We start from the raw sequence: 19,347 nt of genomic DNA, 5'->3' as shown, positions 1-19,347 counted from the left end.
AAGAAAGGGGGGGGGAGGAGGAGAAAGGGGTGGGGAGAAGAAGAAGAAAGGGGGGGGAACGGAGAAAGGGTGGGGGAGAATTACAGAACAAGGACAGTGAAATGTTGGGGAACATAGATTATAGCAGCATGGGAAAAGGATGGTATTAACTGGTAGTTTTTGGCTAGAGTTCTTGGGAGAGGGATAAGGAGGCACTGAGGCAAAGTTGACACCACTGAACAACACATTCCAGAAGGGTGACGTATGATGGAAGATGAACAGGTGGGGGGAGAGCCATTCGGAGCCAGTCTGATGAGGATTGACGAGTCAATGTAACATCATTGATAGCAGTAGTTCAATCGGTGGTTTTGTAGGAGGTCGCACACCTCGAAAAACAGTCTAATTGTAATTGTAAAACCTCTGATCGAAGAAGCATTCATCAGAACCCTTCCCCTGCATGCTTGAATAAAAACCGGTTAACCGAGGTTTCGTTTGAGTGATTCCGTGGTCGCTATACAGACGGGCGAGTGTCAATTCCTTATAATCAGTGAGTCCACCTCGAGGAAGAGAAGTCTTCTTTTTACCCCAACGGGGTGCGGGGGGGGGGGGGGGTGGAAAGGAGAGGGAGGGGGCGCAGGGGGGGGGGGGGGGGGAGGAAAGAGATGGGGGGGGTGAAAGAGATGGGGGGGTGAAAGAGATGGGGGGGGTGAAAGAGATGGGGGGGGTGAAAGAGATGGGGGGGGGTGAAAGAGATGGGGGGGGGTGAAAGAGATGGGGAGATGGGGGGGGTGAAAGAGATGGGGGGGTGAAAGAGATGGGGGGGGTGAAAGAGATGGGGGGGGTGAAAGAGATGGGGGGGGTGAAAGAGATGGGGGGGTGAAAGAGATGGGGGGGGGATGAAAGAGATGGGGGGGGGGGGGGGGTGAAAGAGATGGGGGGGGGTGAAAGAGATGGGGGGGGGGTGAAAGAGATGGGGGGGGGGGTGAAAGAGATGGGGGGGGGGTGAAAGAGATGGGGGGGGGTGAAAGAGATGGGGGGGGGGTGAAAGAGATGGGGGGGGGGTGAAAGAGATGGGGGGGGGGTGAAAGAGATGGGGGGGGTGAAAGAGATGGGGGGGGTGAAAGAGATGGGGGGGGTGAAAGAGATGGGGGGGGGTGTGAAAGAGATGGGGGGGGTGAAAGAGATGGGGGGGGTGAAAGAGATGGGGGGGGTGAAAGAGATGGGGGGGTGAAAGAGATGGGGGGGTGAAAGAGATGGGGGGGGTGAAAGAGATGGGGGGGGGGTGAAAGAGATGGGGGGGGGTGAAAGAGATGGGGGGGGGTGAAAGAGATGGGGGGGGGGTGAAAGAGTGGGGGGGGGGTGAAAGAGATGGGGGGGGGTGAAAGAGATGGGGGGGTGAAAGAGATGGGGGGGTGAAAGAGATGGGGGGGTGAAAGAGATGGGGGGGTGAAAGAGATGGGGGGGTGAAAGAGATGGGGGGGTGAAAGAGATGGGGGGGTGAAAGAGATGGGGGGTGAAAGAGATGGGGGGGTGAAAGAGATGGGGGGGTGAAAGAGATGGGGGGGTGAAAGAGATGGGGGGTGAAAGAGATGGGGGGGTGAAAGAGATGGGGGGGTGAAAGAGATGGGGGGGTGAAAGAGATGGGGGGGTGAAAGAGATGGGGGGGTGAAAGAGATGGGGGGGGTGAAAGAGATGGGGGGGTGAAAGAGATGGGGGGGTGAAAGAGATGGGGGGGTGAAAGAGATGGGGGGGTGAAAGAGATGGGGGGGTGAAAGAGATGGGGGGGTGAAAGAGATGGGGGGGTGAAAGAGATGGGGGGGTGAAAGAGATGGGGGGGTGAAAGAGATGGGGGGGTGAAAGAGATGGGGGGGTGAAAGAGATGGGGGGGTGAAAGAGATGGGGGGAGAAAGATGGGGGGGAAGGAAAAGAGAGAGAGGGTGGCGTGGAGAGAAGCCTTTCCGCTATAATTAGGTGCGGGGACCGGGAGCTAGGAGGCCATTTGTCCTGGACGGGCAGTGGACCGGGAGGCCATTTGGCCTGCGATAGGGGCGGGACGGGCAAGGGGCTCGGGAAGCAGACTGGCAAGCCCTTCGGTCAGGGCTACAAGCGGGAGCGGCACCAGCCTAGGGCTCGGGGCGAACGGGGGAAAACAGACCGGGAGGCCCTTCGGCCTGGGATCGGCATTGGGGGGGGTGGCGGGGGGACTTTAATAATTGGAGGCAAATTGCTCAAATATATTTTAACGTGTTTTTAAGTTGTTGGCATGTGTTTTAATGTGTTGCGAAATGGCTGTATGTTTCACTTTCCAGCCTCAGCCCACATTCTGTCCCTGGTTACCGTGGCAACCTGCTCTTTTTGGCGCAGATTAAGGCTCCTTCCCCAAAATTAAAGGACAGGTGCACCAAAATGAAGAAATGCAACAGGGAAACTTAGAACTTTTTTTTTGGCGTACTTGGGCCCCCCAAAAAAACCAGGCAGAACTCTTCAAGTATGCCAAAAAAAGCTTTGGGGAAAATTGAGCACATTGAGTTTATTTTAGTTGGGTATCACGGAGTCCTGAACAAAATATTTGACTTTTTGTTTTATAGTGAAATGAATAACAATTTATAAATCAAAGAACACAAAATATAAATATTTAAGGATAAGTAATGTTTAAATAAAAACTACTTCTGTGATGTGTCGACAGTATTGACTGCAATGAGAAACACCAGTAAATACCACTTGCAACTAAAGTTTTTGTACAATTATGTGTCTTTTTACAATACACAGCAAGTTATAAAAATAATAAAACCAAAACCAGACCAAACTCAATTCACTGATGCCCTCACCACACCACTGAAGCCCAAGGGAGCTTCAGTCCTCCGAGAGCAGCACCAAAGCCGCCCGACTCCTGTACTAAAACATTATACAAACCGCACAGCACTGGCCAACATGAATTTTCCTGCCCCAGTTTGTCCTGCTCGCTCGCTCTCGCTCTCTCTCCCTCTCTCTCTCTCTTTCTCTCTCTCCTTCCCCCAGTTGTGTTTCTCTCTCTCTGCCTCTCTAGTTTGTGATTCTCCCGCTCTCTCAGGACTCCATTTCCAGGAGATTGTCATTGGCTCCAAGGCCATCATCCTCACAACCGGCAATGTGTTCCGAATAGCTGGGGGACCGGAAAGGTTTAGGCAACAGCGTTTGTTTGCAATCCAAACAGCGCAAACAGGAACCGTTTCTCCCGAGTCACCAGCTGCAGTGCTCGAGAGATCACTCACTCATTCCGGTAGACTTCAGCCCAATGGTTGGGAAGCCTACGTACAGCTGACTTCTGGAAAAACTAGTTTTTGTATTATTTAGAAACCAATGTGAAGGGCCAAGGCCCATTGTACAGGGCCAACACCAAATTTGAAAGAAGCAAGGCAAGACGAGAATCAAGATTGTAAAAGGAAAAAAATAGGGGGCAGCAAGACTGCATTTTAGTGGGAATAAAAAAAGATCAAACGAGCACTTAGCATCATATAAACCAGAAAGATCAGATTTTTTTTTTGGGGGGGGGGGGGGGGTGGTAAGTGCTAAGAGGATAGGAAGGGATCAGCTATCAGACAACGAGCTTTGTCTTGTATCCTGTCTAGGTGTTTAAGAAATGGACTAGAGAAGCCTCCCAGATAGAGTAGTATTGGGACAAAAAGTTGAGCTTTATAGAGAGTTAAGAATTGTTGATGGAAAAATAAGTATAAGGCACGAAAGAGAAAACTAAGCTTCTTGTAGATAGCTTCAGTATTACCATATAGCTCCTCAAACCTGCTCCGCCATTCAATAAGATCCTGGCCTCAACTCCACTTCCTTGCCCGCTCCCCATAACCCTCGACTCCCTTGTCAATCAAAAATCTGTCAATCTCCACTTTAAATATATTCAATGACCCAGCCTCCACAGCTCTCTCGGGTAGATAATTCCAAAGATTCACGACACTCAGAAGAAATTCCTCCTCATTTCCATTTTAAATGGGTGACCCCTTATTCTGAAACCACGCCCCCTAGTTCTAAATTCCCCCACGAGGGGAAACATTCTCTCTGCAGCTACCCTGTCAAGCCCCCTCAAAATCTTATACGTTTCAATAAGAGGACCTCTCATGCTTCTAAACTCCAAGGAGTATAGGCCCAACCTTTCTTCACAAGACAACCCAGTCATCTCAGGAATCAACCTCGTGAACCTTCTCTGAAGTAGTTCATCAGCGGTCTGGTGAGCTATTACAAGGCGGTTGGAGTACAAGAGTAAGGAAGTCTTACTACAATTGTACAGGGCTTTGGTGAGACCATACCTGGAGTACTGTGCAGTTTTGCTCTCTTTATCCGAGAAAGGACAAATATGCCTGGACACGGTGCAGCGAAGGTTCAGTAGATTTATCCCGGAGAGTAGAAGGAGAGATTGACTAGATTGGGCCTATACTCTCTGGAGTTTAGAAGAATGAGAGGTGATCTCATTGAAACATATTAGATTCTGAAGGGGATTGATAGGGTAGATGCGGAGAGGTTGTTTCTCCTGGCTGGAGAGACTAGAACCAGGGGGCATAGTCTCAGGATAAGGAGTCGACCATTTAAGACCATTGAGGAGGAATTTCTTTACTCAGAAGATTGTGAATTTTTGCAATTCTGTACTCTAAAGGGCTGTGATGCTGAGTCAGAGTATATTCAAGGCTGAGATAGATAGATTTTTGAGCTCTAGGAGAATCAAGGGATATGGAGATCGGACAGGAAAGTGGAGTTGAGATCGAAGCTCAGCCATGATCTTACTGAATGACGGAGCAGGCTCGAAGGGCTGTATGGCCTACTCCTGCTCCTAATTCTTATGTTCGTGTGTCTGAGCAGGGACAGGTGAAGCGGGTGGAGCACAGATCGATATTGTGCACTAAGGAATAGCATCAGCACCAAACCGGGACTGTAGTATGTGGGAGTTTGTAGAAAGTGAGACTGTCCTGGATTCCCACATCTGAAGGAAATATCTCTACCTTCAGTCACTCCGGCTCAGAGCCATTGAGCTGGAGTGCGAATTAGAGACACTCCAAAACATAAGGGAGGGGGGAGGAATTTCTGGATAATTTTATCCAGGATACAGTCACACCCCAGAGGAAAGCACAGATTCAAGAAGGGGTAGGTGTGACTGTTCGGGGGTCAGGTAGCAGGGACTTGGAAGAACTGTAAGACTACAGTATTTGGATGGCCGAACCTACAAATTAACTACATTCTTATAACCCAGTATATCTGCAGGGCAAGAGACCTTTCTGTTGAACTTTTAACAAATGCAGACAAATGAAGTAACTGTCCCACGTATTGATAAAACTGTAAGAGAACAAACCCTGCCTAAGTAACTGTCCCACGGATTGATAAGAGAACCAACCAAGCTCACAGAAGTTACATTGAACTGGAACATAAACCTTTTTGATAGTCTGGATAGTTTGGACCACGCATGCAGTAGGCCAATAGCCAATTTTCTAAGTATAATTACAGTGCGAAGTCTCTCGTCAGGGGCTGCAGTCGGAGAGAGGGCAACTTGGTCAGTTGCCAACCAAAGAGCCACCCTCAGATTACTGGCCGCATAGTTACAAGTGAGTTTTGCTTAAAATTGTTTAAGTATAAAGTAAATTAACTGTAAGTAAAATAAGTCTTACAGGGTAGACCTACACAGTAACTTGTGCATTGATGCTATCGGATGGTTACTTGTACTCTTGTTGAATTTTAAGTAAAGGTTACCCCTTGAGGAGAAACGGGATATCCTGTGTCTGTATTCTTCTGTCTCAAGTCTGAACCCTGTAAAGCGTAGAGTCAAGACAAGATCTTACAGGCTAAAACCTGTTTTATTAAGAAAAGTCTTGGCTCTGTTTAGTGAAAAGAACAAGATAAAATTTTACAGGATAAAAACCTGTTTTTATAAAAGATAAGTCTTAGAGAGGTTGAGAAGGAAGTCCCGCAGACACTGGTCCTGTCCAACAGATATGATGTACTCACTACCTGTGAGGACAAGAAGAAAGACAGCCGCAATGCAGACCAAGGCACGTGGCTCAATGCTGTCCAAGAGAGGGAAGAGCAGAATACAAATGTAGTAGTGATAGGGGATTTTATAATTAGGAGGATAGATAGCGTCCTCTGCAGCCAAGAACGAGAATTTCGAAAGGTGTGTTGCCAGGGTAAGGGATACCTCATGGTGACTGGAGAGGAATTTAGAAAGGGAGGAGGGGGTAAATCCAGTTGTCGTGGTCCATGTCAGAACAAACAACTTAGGTAGGAACAGGGAGGAGGTCCTGCTGAGGGAGCATCAGGAGTTAAGAGCTAAATTAAAAAGCAGGACCTCCTAGAGGGTAATAATCTCTGTATTAATGCCCGAGCCACATGAAAATTGGCATAGAAACAGTCAGATCAGGAAAACTAACACGTGGCTAAAGGGATGTTGTGAGAAAGAGGGGTTCCTTTTCATGGGACACTGGCATCAGTACTGGGACAGGAAGGAGCTGTACTGATGGGAAAGGCTCCACCTGAACTGGGATGGGACTGATGTCCTAGCAGAAAGAGTAAATGGGGGAGGTGGCATAGGCATTAAACTAGTAAGATGAGGGGAGGAGTCTACAAGAAATGAAACCAGCCAAAATATAAACAAAACAGCAAAGAAGAGCATAGGAAACAGTAAAATAAGGGAGGACATTGGATGGTCAGGGAATTAATAGAATTATAGAACAGTAGTTTAAAAAGATGGTTAATAAGAGAGGGGAAGTGCTATTAAAAATTAGTTAAACTGTCTGTACAGCAATGCAGTGGCTGTAATAAAACAGAGCAGCTGGAGGCATTCATGCGTTTCAAGGAACCAGACATAGTAGAGATTACTGAGACATGGCTACAGAAAAGAATCAGCACCAGGAATTAAATATTGCAGGGTATAACCTATTTAGAAAAGATAGAGGGGAAAAAGGGAAGGTGGAGTAGCTGTACTTATTAGGAATAACATAATGGCAGTAGTAAAAAGTGACGTAACTATCAGCAAAATAGAAATAAAAATAAATAATAATAATCAACTTTTATTTATACGTAGTAAAACGTCCCAAGGTGCTTCACAACAGGGTTACAGACAAACAGATAAATTTGACACCGAGCCACAAAAGAAACAATTAAGGTAGATGAGATTGTCAATACTGAGGAAGACTACAACAAATTTGAAGACGACATTAATAAACTTGCAGAATGGGCATATAATTGGCAAATGAAGGGTTTTTTTTTTCTAGAGGGATTGAATTGAAAAATAGTGAAGCTGTGCTAAACTTAAAGAACCTTGGGTTAGACCACACTTGGAGTACTGTGTACAATTCTGGTTGCCATATTATAAAAAGGATATAGAAGTGGTGCTGTGAAGATTTACAAGGATGATAACAGAAATGCCAGGGTATACCAGTCAGGAAAGGATGAACAGGCTGCGTCTCTTTTCTCTTGAAAAGAGAAGGCTGAGGGGTGACCGAATAGAGGTCTTTAAAATCATGAAAGGTTTTGATAGAGTAGATACAGAGAGAATGTTTCCACTTGTGGAGAAGAGCAAAACTAAAGGTCATCAATATAAGATCATCACCAAGAAAAAGTCAGAAGAAACTGCTTTACCCAGAGTGGTGAGAATGTGGAACTCGCTACCACAGGGAGTGGTTGAAGCGGATAGAATAGATGCATTTAATGGGAGGCTAGACAAGGATACGAGGGAGAAGAGTATAGAGAGTTATGCTGATAAGAGTTAGACGGGAAGAGGCTCGAGTGGAGCATAAACGCTGGCATGGACTGGTAAGCCATATCTGTGCTGTATATCCTATGTAAATCCGACGTAAAACCATTAAGCAAACACTAGAAAATAATTCTTAAAAAGGCATGAGGGGGGAAAAGAAAGCACAATATTTAAACAGTTCAACACAAGAATGGTGCTCGAGTAAACGTGCCAAGTGGAAAGTGGCATATTTTACATCAACTAGAGATTAGGTCAAGTCATGACGTCAGTGTTTCCTCATGATTTCCCCGGTGGAAACTTTTGTTCACTGCAGCAGTATGTGGAGAAGGCTGAAATAAAGAGATTTTTAAAAAAGGATTATGTATCAATCTCTCAACCCAGTTGTGTTTTGTTCCACGCTACCAATCTCTGAAACAAAACAAGTAACGGAGAGAGAGGATTGCATCCTTCACTGTAGCACACACTGCTTAGAACATGAGATTAGGCCACAGCTATGTGAAAAGATGCAGCTCCGGTTTGGTCAATGTACAAATATATTCAAAAATGGCAGCCTGGCGTGAGCACTAGGAGCAGTGCTCCGATTTTTAAAAAGTTATACATCAATATATTATAAATAACAGATAAGCATTAGAAAAATAACATACCCACTGGATTTCATTTTGTCATAAAATAAGTAATAGGAGAACAAAAAGAGCACCACCACCACCAAGAACTTAAGGCATCGGTGTCTCTTCATGCTTCCCAAGCCTGAAAGACAAAGAGGAAAATAATTCTTAGCCCTCAGCAAATCAGCTTGTACAAAACATTTAAACACTTATAAAATTACAATCGAAGGTCATCTGCTTCTTCCATACTCCAACTTCTAATAAATAGAATTGGCACCTCTATCTCTCATTTATTTATATTTAACATGATTTTTAACGTTAAAATTAAATGGATGGAAAATTGTGGGCAGCACACCTAAAATTTCTTGATGTGTGCAAGTGCCAGGCAAGACTCCTCCACTAGCAGTCTAAATTCACAAAATCAGCTGTATTATTTATGCCCACAACACAGCGCCTTGCTGTCACCAGGAAACCATCTGCCATACGTCAGCTTACGACTTGAAAGAAACAATCGCCATTAGCTAGAGGTCTGGCATAAGAACATAAGAATTAGGAACAGGAGTAGGCCATTGCAAAAGATCATGGCTGATCTGGCCGTGGACTCAGCTCCACTTACCCGCCCGCTCCCCTTAACCCTTAATTCCCTTATTGGTTAAAAATCTATCTATCTGTGACTTGAATACATTCAATTAGCTAGCTTCAACTGCTTCCTTGGGCAGAGAATTCCACAGATTCACAACCCTCTGGGAGAAGAAATTCCTTCTCAACTCGGTTTTAAATTGGCTCCCCCATATTTTGAGGCTGTGCCCCCTAGTTCTAGTCTCCCCGACCAGTGGAAACAACCTCTCTGCCTCTATCTTGTCTATCCCTTTCATTATTTTAAATATTTCTATAAGATCACCCCTCATCCTTCTGAACTCCAACGAGTAAAGACCCAGTCTACTCAATCTATCATCATAAGGTAACCCCCTCATCTCCGGAATCAGCCTAGTGAATCGTCTCTGTACCCCCTCCAAATGGGATGGATTGGCGAATGATACTGAAGGGGTTGACTGTGGATGGGCAATGGCAGACATTTAGAGACCGCATGGATGAACTACAACAATTGTACATTCCTGTCTGGCATAGAAATAAAAAAGGGAAGGTGGCTCAACCGTGGCTATCAAGGGAAATCAGGGATAGTATTAAAGCCAAGGAAGTGGCATACAAATTGGCCAGAAATAGCAGCGAACCTGGGGACTGGGAGAAATTTAGAACTCAGCAGAGGAGGACAAAGGGTTTGATTAGGGCAGGGAAAATGGAGTATGAGAAGAAGCTTGCAGGGAACATTAAGACGGATTGCAAAAGTTTCTATAGATATGTAAAGAGAAAAAGGTTAGTAAAGACAAACGTAGGTCCCCTGCAGTCAGAATCAGGGGAAGTCATAACGGGGAACAAAGAAATGGCGGACCAATTGAACAAGTACTTTGGTTCGGTATTCACGAAGGAGGACACAAACAACCTTCCGGTTATAAAAGGGGTCGGGGGGTCTAGTAAGGAGGAGGAACTGAGGGAAATCCTTATTAGCCGGGAAATTGTGTTGGGGAAATTGATGGGATTGAAGGCCGATAAATCCCCAGGGCCTGATGGACTGCATCCCAGAGTACTTAAGGAGGTGGCCTTGGAAATAGTGGATGCATTGACAGTCATTTTCCAACATTCCATTGACTCTGGATCAGTTCCTATAGAGTGGAGGGTAGCCAATGTAACCCCACTTTTTAAAAAAGGAGGGAGAGAGAAAACAGGGAATTATAGACCGGTCAGCCTGACATCGGTAGTGGGTAAAATGATGGAATCAATTATTAAGGATGTCATAGCAGTGCATTTGGAAAGAGGTGACATGAATTCAGCATGGATTTGTGAAAGGGAAATCATGCTTGACAAATCTTCTGGAATTTTTTGAGGATGTTTCCAGTAGAGTGGACAAGGGAGAACCAGTTGATGTGGTATATTTGGACTTTCAGAAGGCGTTCGACAAGGTCCCACGCAAGAGATTGATGTGTAAAGTTAGAGCACATGGGATTGGGGGTAGTGTGCTGACATGGATTAAGAACTGGTTGTCAGACAGGAAGCAAAGAGTAGGAGTAAATGGGTACTTTTCAGAATGGCAGGCAGTGACTAGTGGAGTACCGCAAGGTTCTGTGCTGGGGCCCCAGCTGTTTACACTGTACATTAATGATTTAGATGAGGGGATTAAATGTACTATCTCCAAATTTGCGGATGACACTAAGTTGGGTGGCAGTGTGAGCTGCGAGGAGGATGCTGTGAGGCTGCAGAGCGACTTGGATAGGTTAGGTGAGTGGGCAAATTCATGGCAGATGAAGTATAATGTGGATAAATGTGAGGTTATCCACTTTGGTGGTAAAAACAGAGAGACAGACTATTATCTGAATGGTGACAGATTAGGAAAAGGGGAGGTGCAAAGAGACCTGGGTGTCGTGGTACATCAGTCATTGAAGGTTGGCATGCAGGTGCAGCAGGCGGTTAAGAAAGCAAATGGCATGTTGGCCTTCATAGCAAGGGGATTTGAGTACAGGGGCAGGGAGGTGTTGCTACAGTTGTACAGGGCATTGGTGAGGCCACACCTGGAGTATTGTGTACAGTTTTGGTCTCCTAACCTGAGGAAGGACATTCTTGCTATTGAGGGAGTGCAGCGAAGGTTCACCAGACTGATTCCCGGGATGGCGGGACTGACCTATTAAGAAAGACTGGATCAACTGGGCTTGTATTCACTGGAGTTCAGAAGAATGAGAGGGGACCTCATCGAAACATTTAAAATTCTGACGGGGTTAGACAGGTTAGATGCAGGAAGAATGTTCCCAATGTTGGGGAAGTCCAGAACCAGAGGTCACAGTCTAAGGATAAGGGGTAAGCCATTTAGGACCGAGATGCGGAGGAACTTCTTCACCCAGAGAGTGGTGAACCTGTGGAATTCTCTACCACAGAAAGTTGTTGAGGCCAATTCACTAAATATATTCAAAAAGGAGTTAGATGAGGTCCTTACTACTAGGGGGATCAAGGGGTATGGCGAGAAAGCAGGAATGGGGTACTGAAGTTGAATGTTCAGCCATGAACTCATTGAATGGCGGTGCAGACTAGAAGGGCCGAATGGCCTACTCCTGCACCTATTTTCTATGTTTCTATGTTTCTATGTAAAGCTAGAATATCCTTCCTTAAGTAAGGTGACCAAAACTGCACGCAGTACTCCAGGTGCGGCCTCACCAATACCCTGTACAGTTGCAGCAGGACCTCCCTGCTTTTGTATGCCATCCCTCTCGCAATGAAGGCCAACATTCCATTCGCCTTCCTGATTACCTGCTGCACCTGCAAACTAACTTTTTGGGATTCATGCACAAGGACCCCCAGGTCCCTCTGCACCGCAGCATGTTGTAATTTCTCCCCATTCAAATAATATTCCCTTTTACTGTTTTTTTCCCCCCCAAGGTGGATGACCTCACACTTTCCGACATTGTATTCTATCTGCCAAACCTTAGCCCATTCGCTTAACCTATCTAAGTCTCTTTGCAGCCTCTCTGTGTCCTCTACACAACCCGCTTTCCCACTAATCTTTGTGTCATCTGCAAATTTTGTTACACTACACTCTGGCCCCTCTTCCAGGTCATCTATGTATATTGTAAACAGTTGTGGTCCCAGCACCGATCCCTGTGGCACACCACTAACCACCGATTTACAACCCAAAAAGGACCCATTTATCCCGAATCTCTGCTTTCTGTTAGCCAGCCAATTCTCTATCCATGCGAATACATTTCCTCTGACTCCGCATACCTTTATCTTCTGCAGTAACCTTGTGTGGCACCTCATCGAATGCCTTTTGGAAATCTAAATACACCACATCCATCGGTACACCTCCATCCACCATGCTCGTTATATCCTCAAAGAATTCCAGTAAATTAGTTAAACATGATTTCCCCTTCATGAATCCATGTTGCGTCTGCTTGATTGCACTATTCCTATCTAGATGTCCCGCTATTTCTTCCTTAATGATAGCTTCAAGCATTTTCTCCACTACAGATGTTAAACTAACCGGCCTATAGTTACCTGCCTTTTGTCTGCCCCCTTTTTTTAAACAGAGGCGTTACATTAGCTGCTTTCCAATCCGCTGGTACCTCCCCAGAGTCCAGAGAATTTTGGTAGATTATAACGAATGCATCTGCTATAACTTCCGCCATCTCTTAATACCCTGGGATGCATTTCATCAGGACCAGGGGACTTGTCTACCTTGAGTCCCATTAGCCTGTCCAGCACTACCCCCCTAGTGATAGTGATTGTCTCAAGGTCCTCCCTTCCCACATTCCTGTGACCAGCAATTTTTGGCATGGTTTTTGTGTCTTCCACTGTGAAGACCGAAGCAAAATAATTATTTAAGGTCTCAGCCATTTCCCATTATTAAATCCCCCTTCTCATCTTCTAAGGGACCAACATTTACTTTAGTCACTCTTTTCCGTTTTATATATCTGTAAAAGCTTTTACTATCCGTTTTTATGTTTTGTGCAAGTTTACCTTCGTAATCTATCTTTCCTTTCTTTATTGCTTTCTTAGTCATTCTTTGCTGTTGTTTAAAATTTTCCCAATCTTCTAGTTTCCCACTAACCTTGGCCACCTTATATGCATTGGTTTTTAATTTGATACTCTCCTTTATTTCCTTGGTTATCCACGGCTGGTTATCCCTTCTCTTACCGCCCTTCTTTTTCACTGGAATATATTTTTGTTGCGCACTATGAAAGAGCTCCTTATAAGTCCTCCACTGTTCCTCAATTGTGCCACCGTTTAGTCTGTGATTCCAGTCTACTTTAGCCAACTCTGCCCTCATCCCACTGTAGTCCCCTTTGTTTAAGCATAGTACGCTCGTTTGAGACACTACTTCCTCACCCTCAATCTGTATTACAAATTCAACCATACTGTGATCACTCATTCCGAGAGGATCTTTTATACTAGGAGATCGTTTATTATTCCTGTCTCATTACACAGGACCAAATCTAAGATAGCTTGCTCCCTTGTAGGTTCTGTAACATACTGTTCTAAGAAACAATCCCGTATGCATTCTATGAATTCCTCCTCAAGGCTACCCCGTGCGATTTGATTTGACCAATCGATATGTAGGTTAAAATCCCCCATGGTTACTGCCGTTACTTGTTCACATGCCTCCATTATTCCCTTGATTATTGCCCGCCCCACCGTGAAGTTATTATTTGGGGGCCTATAAACTACGCCCACCAGTGACTTTTTCCCCTTACTATCTCTAATCTCCACCCACAATGATTCAACATTTTGTTCATTAGAGCCAATATCATCTCTCACAACTGCCCTGATATCATCCTTTATTAACAGAGCTACCCCACCTCCTTTCCCTTCTTGTCTATCTTTCCGAATCGTCAGATACCCCTGTATGTTTAATTCCCAGTTTTGGCCACCCTGCAACCACGTTTCTGTAATGGCCACCAAATCATACCCATTTGTAATGATTTGTGCCGTCAACTCATTTACTTTATTTCGAATGCTGCGTGCGTTTAGGTAGAGTGTTTTAATACTAGTTTTTAAACCATGATTTTTAGTTTTGACCCCTCCTGCAGCCCCTATATATTCAGTGGCCCTTTTTGTTTTTTGCCTTGGGTTTCTCTGCCCTCCACTTTTACTCATCTCCTTTCTGTCTTTTGCTTTTGTCTCCTTTTTGTTTCCCTCTCCCTGGCAACTTTGTCGAAACTCACTGCAGAAATACTTTGTTCAACAGGTCACATTTGTTTTAATTCCCAGATGGCTGAAAGACAGTTGACCCCTTACAATACGCACCTCTCAGTAAGTTTTTAAAGCGGGGCATGCTTATTGAATGGAGATAGGAGGTTATTGAACTGCAAAAAACAAATGTATTCACCGTATTCTTGGAATCTTCCTCCCCGTGCCCCACCCACCCCCAACCAAGTTATGGAATCCTTCTCATTAAATTTGAATACTGAACCTGATATTCCAGTCCTCACAAAGTTAAGCCTCAGCAAGAGGCTATTCAGAGAAGACAATTGCAGATTAAGAAAATGAAGTTACCATAACTTCTGACAAGAAAGCTCCATGCATTTCTGGGAGTCATATGTCGCCCAATTAAGGTATTTAGAACTAAAGAAATCAAGGAATTGTTTACTCACAGCACATCCTACTGGCATGCTTTTTTCATTTAAATCATGATTATTTATATTCAAATATACTGCAGTGCTGTGCTAAATACACGATGAATAACCTAGTTTCTTGGAAACTCGATTCTAGAATGGTGGGCCAGGAAATGTTGGGAAGAGGTCAAGTATGTTTTTTTATTTAAACTACCATAACTAAAAGTGCTGCAACAAATATTGTCCTTACAAGATTTGCGCAAATCACTAGAAATGTTGTGACTTTAATCATGGTATCTCGCTCCTTACAACATCGTAGCAACAAGATATTTGACGAGGCTTGTTCATTTCACAGATTCAAAGCGATTAACATAAAACTGTATTGAAGCACAACAATTATGCCACTGGGATAAAAGCTTTACTTCCTCCCAAGCAAAATAAAAAATGTTTCTGTAAATATTTTTTTCATGGGCAGTGACCCTTTAAGCAAATGATTTTGATTTAAAGAACAAGCAGCATTTCAGTGCTGTGAAGTAATATTATTTCTGAAAACAGCCAATTTCAGTACTCAATGCTTTGAGGTGATTTTTATTCATTTTAGTAATACAGTACTGGAATGTGTAACCAGAAGAAAGAGTGCTGTTGCTGCATGTGTGATATCGGGCAGGTCAGGGCCATAAAAGGAGCGGCGTGTAGGCCTCGGGAAGCAGTGTGGAGGGATACTACTTCAGGGAGCAGCGCAAGCTGGTGCAGGAGGGCGATGGCAGCGAAGAGTGACAACATCAAGGCCCAGGTTGGTGATTGGAGCATGGGCAGATACAGCAGGAGCGGTGAGATCGGGACGAAGGAGCGACGAAAGACTGTCGAGGGACGTGATCGGGGCTCAGGAGAGGCGTGAGTTCGGGGTCAGAGGCCATGGGGCAGCATAGGCCAGCCCACCCTGCGATATGTGCGCACTAGGTCCGTGCAGCAGAGCAGGTCTCCAGTTATCTTGGATAATCCTTGCCACTGCACCAAGACCTAGCTCTGTCAAGCCCGTGTGGTGGCTGGTGTGCAACGGCCACCACATGTTAAAAAATCCACACACAGGCATCTTCCACCCTTCAGGATGTAGTTCAGGACTTGGAATTTTAGGTCCTTCATTGAAACACCTATGAAGTCATCCTCGTTTTGAGGGACTTACCTATGATGATATCGGGCAAAAGTTTTAAAAGTTATTTTAAAGTTGCAAGAAGTACTGTAACACAAGCTGACACTGACTGAGGGCATGTGGGTTTGTTTTCTTTTAAAATGAGAAAAAGGGAAGTTAACGCCACAAGCAGTTGTGTGATTTGTAGACATGCGAGACAATTTTACATTTTATACTATTGAGTGGATGATTCCTCACACTGCCGGAAGGACATCAGAAAATGACACATGACGAATTAACTCATTGAGCTCACAGGAAAGCCACAATGGATGTTCTGCTTTTTCTTTGAAGCAGAGGGCCATACAAGTGTTGATGGTGCACAACTGCCAAGAGGAGTTCGGTGATATAGAAATGACTTCAACGTGTGACAAAAAAATTGAACTTAAGGCGTTGCCTTTACAATTGTTATCTTCCAAGACACCATGCTCGAGGGGAACGATCTTTTGTAAAATCACAAGTCTTGATATAATTTATGTTACACTCATAATAATGGTGAGACTGAGTACTGTGTGTAATGAGCAAGTGTGACCTTAGCTCCTTTATTACAATTCCAGAGTGCAGGTACCTCGTGGGTGGCCTGCTTACCCTCAGGTGGTCAGGTGTGATGCACGTTACAAAGGGTTAAATACATAATCATTTGTTTGCAAAATTAAAATTGGTTAGATAAATAGATATGAGTTGTTATTTAAGCACTCGGGAAGGGAAATTTATCTGAAATTTAAGGGGATAATCAAATTTTGTTTCTGAAAACGGTCAGTCTACGTGGTTCCGTCCAAACTGTGTTTAAAAAAAAAAACAACTTGTGTTAAAGATAATTAACATCCCTCATCTGCAGACTGAATTGCTAAAAGTCTAATAAGAGTTTTATTAGAATGAACAAAAAAGTGTGTTGCTAACTTGGATTGATTGGAGAGCTTGTTAAATGGTAATGATCATATTGTATTGGACATTAAAGTTTCTCCAGGGCTCCTGAACGAGATGAAAAAGTAATATAATGGGAATTTTTCAAAAATCATTATCCTAGGTGACTGAGTGAATTTCAGGAACTCGAACAGGGGGTTAGGAAAAGATGTGCAAGTGCAATCCTGAGTAATAGGAAAAGATTTCAACTTGGTATCAATGTAAATTCTCTTGGAGATCTGTGTGCTTTTGCCGATACTGAACAATGAGGAAAATGCATTTGATAGTCTGGCCACTATCCCAGACATTGGGACCATGCAAAGAAAGAGAGAGGAGAAAAGACCCATCTTTTCATAAGATAACTTGAATGCCCAGGAAGTAATCAGGAAGGCAACTGGAATGTTGGCCTTTATTGCAAGGGGAGTAGAGTATAAAAGCAGAGAAGTCCTGCTACAACTGTACAGGGTATTGGTGAAGCCACACCTAGAGTACTGCGTACAGTTTTGGTCTCCATATTTAAGGAAGGATATACTTGCAATGGAGGCTGTTCAGAGAAGGTTCACTAGATTGATTCCGGAGATGAGGGGGTTGACTTATGAAGATAGGTTGAGTAGGTTGGGCCTATACTCATTCGAGTTCAGAAGAATGAAAGGTGATCTTATCGAAACATACAAGATAATTAGGGGGCTCGACTCGACAAGGTGGATGCAGAGAGGATATTTCCACTCATAGGGGAAATTAAAACTAGGGGACATAGTCTCAATAAGGGGCCGCCCATTTAAAACTGAGATGAGGAGGAATTTCTTCTCTCAGAGGGTTGTAAATCTGTGGAATTCTCTGCCCCAGAGAACTGTGGAGGCTGGGTCATTGAATATATTTAAGGCGAAGATAAACAGATTTTTGAGCAATAAGGGAGTAAAGGGTTATGGGAAGCAGGCGGGGAAGTGGAGCTGAGTCCGTGATCAGATCAACCATGATCTTATTGAATGCGGAGCAGGCTCGAGGGGCCAAATGGCCTACTCCTGCTCCTATTTCTTATGTTCTTATGTAAGTAGAGAAAAGGCTTTCCCAGCTTTTTTATACCTGTGAAACGAACATAGATATATCAGTCTCTTGCACTCGCCCTCAAACCCAGTCCTTGGTGAAATTCTACTCACTGGTTCCATGCCCATTTTGCTCCTCGCACCATTTTTACATGCACATTTTGGCAGGCAGGCAGGCAAGGGGCGCACTCTAATGTCAAAGGCGAGGTCTGATGAGGTCACAGACCAGGGCGAGATTTTAATCCGGTGCCAGCCTTGCCAGGAAAGCTTGGCACCACACAGGGGCCGGCCCAGAAGATGACCTAGAAGGTAAACTTTAAAAATGTTTTTTAAAGTTTCCTTATGGACCAGGAGTGCTTTTCCGTCCCATAAGGAAACCATGAGCTTCCTTCCTCCCCCGACTGCCTGCCGACTGCCCCCCACCCCCTCACCCCATGGTTGCTAACAGGTTTACCCTTAAAATGTCAATACTTCCTCTAGTGCACAGTGTATGAATAGTCATCCGGAACTGATCCTTTAGATCTGCCGGTGCTGATAGTATCAAATCTTGAACGGACACCCAGAAACTGCCAAGATAAATCGGTTACACAACTTCAGCGCAGAATGTGAATTGCTAAAACATAGCCTCACAACCATTTCACAATGGAGATTAGATTTACCCTCGTCAGAAGTACTGTCCCTACACCTATTAATTCTCACGTACAGTGCCATTAACCAGTATGACCTTCACAATTGGAAATGCATTATCTTAAATAAATACATTATCTAAGTCTAGTTAAGGGCAAAGAGAACATAACTGTTAGTAAAGAAAAATATAGTTCCACATAGACTCACAAAAAAGGATTCTTGTGAGCATTACCCCAGTATCTTCCAGCTCGAGAAGTGAAAAATTGCTTTTACTTGGTACGTGAAGGCCGAAATTGATGGTCAATTGATGCTGCCACCGACTTTTCTCGGTGGTTTCCCTGCTTTTTCGGTGCTCTCCCCTCCGTGGGAAATTGGTGAGGCCCTCACCAATTTCCTCATGCCAGCAGTTTGGAAGGACCGCTGGGGAGCGTCCACCGGCCTGTGCCGGCGAGCAACGCCAAAAAGTCCTCTCGCACGCTCCCGCCCGAGATTCATCCGAGCGGTCCTCCGCCCTGCAGGAGAAAAGACCACCGCGTGGGGGCAAGTCTTACCTGGACGGTAGGGTATGAAAACCTGCAAGAAAAGGCAAGTGAGATTTTTTTTTAAACTTCTTTTGCAGTGATTTTGTGTTAAAGGGTTCTCTGAAGGTTTTGTGATTTTTGTGGTTTTTTTATTTTTGAACATTTTATTTTGTGTGTTCCCCCCCTCCCCTCCCTGTACTCGACTCCAGCCTCGGCATTACTTTCTCCAGGATTGCATTTGCTGCCCAGAATCGGCGTATAACGCCCATTTTTGCCGCCGGGCGTTTTTCTCCCTCCTTTTTTGACCAAAGTTCTGCCCACCGTCAGGATCTTAGCGGTCTTTGACAGTAAATGGGCGGAACTGGCCTTTGATCAATTTCTACCCTTTTACTTTTTAAAATTGATAAATGGATGTTCCTTGTATTGGAATAACTGTATATATTAATCATCTAATGCTCATTTCAGAGTTCCATAGTGCTCAAACATTAGGTAAGAGCAAGTAACTCCATTTTCGCTCTCCTGACTTCAAAGCTGTGTTGGGTGCTGAATGGAAAAACAATTTTAACATACTACTGGCCAATCTCCCATGACGTTGCACACAG

The 19,347-nt window shown here is 44.5% G+C and overlaps 1 protein-coding gene across 13 annotated transcripts in view; it reads right to left on the bottom strand.

Moving 5' to 3' along the window:
* LOC139276151 (type 2 lactosamine alpha-2,3-sialyltransferase-like) overlaps positions 1-19,347 on the bottom strand; it is a 124,515-nt gene that overhangs the window by 38,659 nt on the left and 66,509 nt on the right. For 11 of the 13 annotated variants that reach the window (XM_070893692.1, XM_070893690.1, XM_070893693.1 and 8 more), the window contains one exon: positions 8,350-8,452. In XM_070893692.1, the coding sequence (XP_070749793.1) occupies positions 8,350-8,452 (103 nt within the window). Of the gene's footprint in view, positions 1-2,892; positions 2,918-8,349; positions 8,453-19,347 lie in introns of those variants that run through there. The other 2 variants (XM_070893700.1, XM_070893698.1) reach the window with 2 other exon arrangements.

This window comes from Pristiophorus japonicus, chromosome 11 (assembly GCF_044704955.1).
Source record: "Pristiophorus japonicus isolate sPriJap1 chromosome 11, sPriJap1.hap1, whole genome shotgun sequence".
Taxonomy (NCBI): Eukaryota; Metazoa; Chordata; class Chondrichthyes; family Pristiophoridae; genus Pristiophorus; species Pristiophorus japonicus.
Note: the sequence above shows the minus strand (reverse complement) of the source record. Positions and strands in the feature narration are given on the sequence as shown.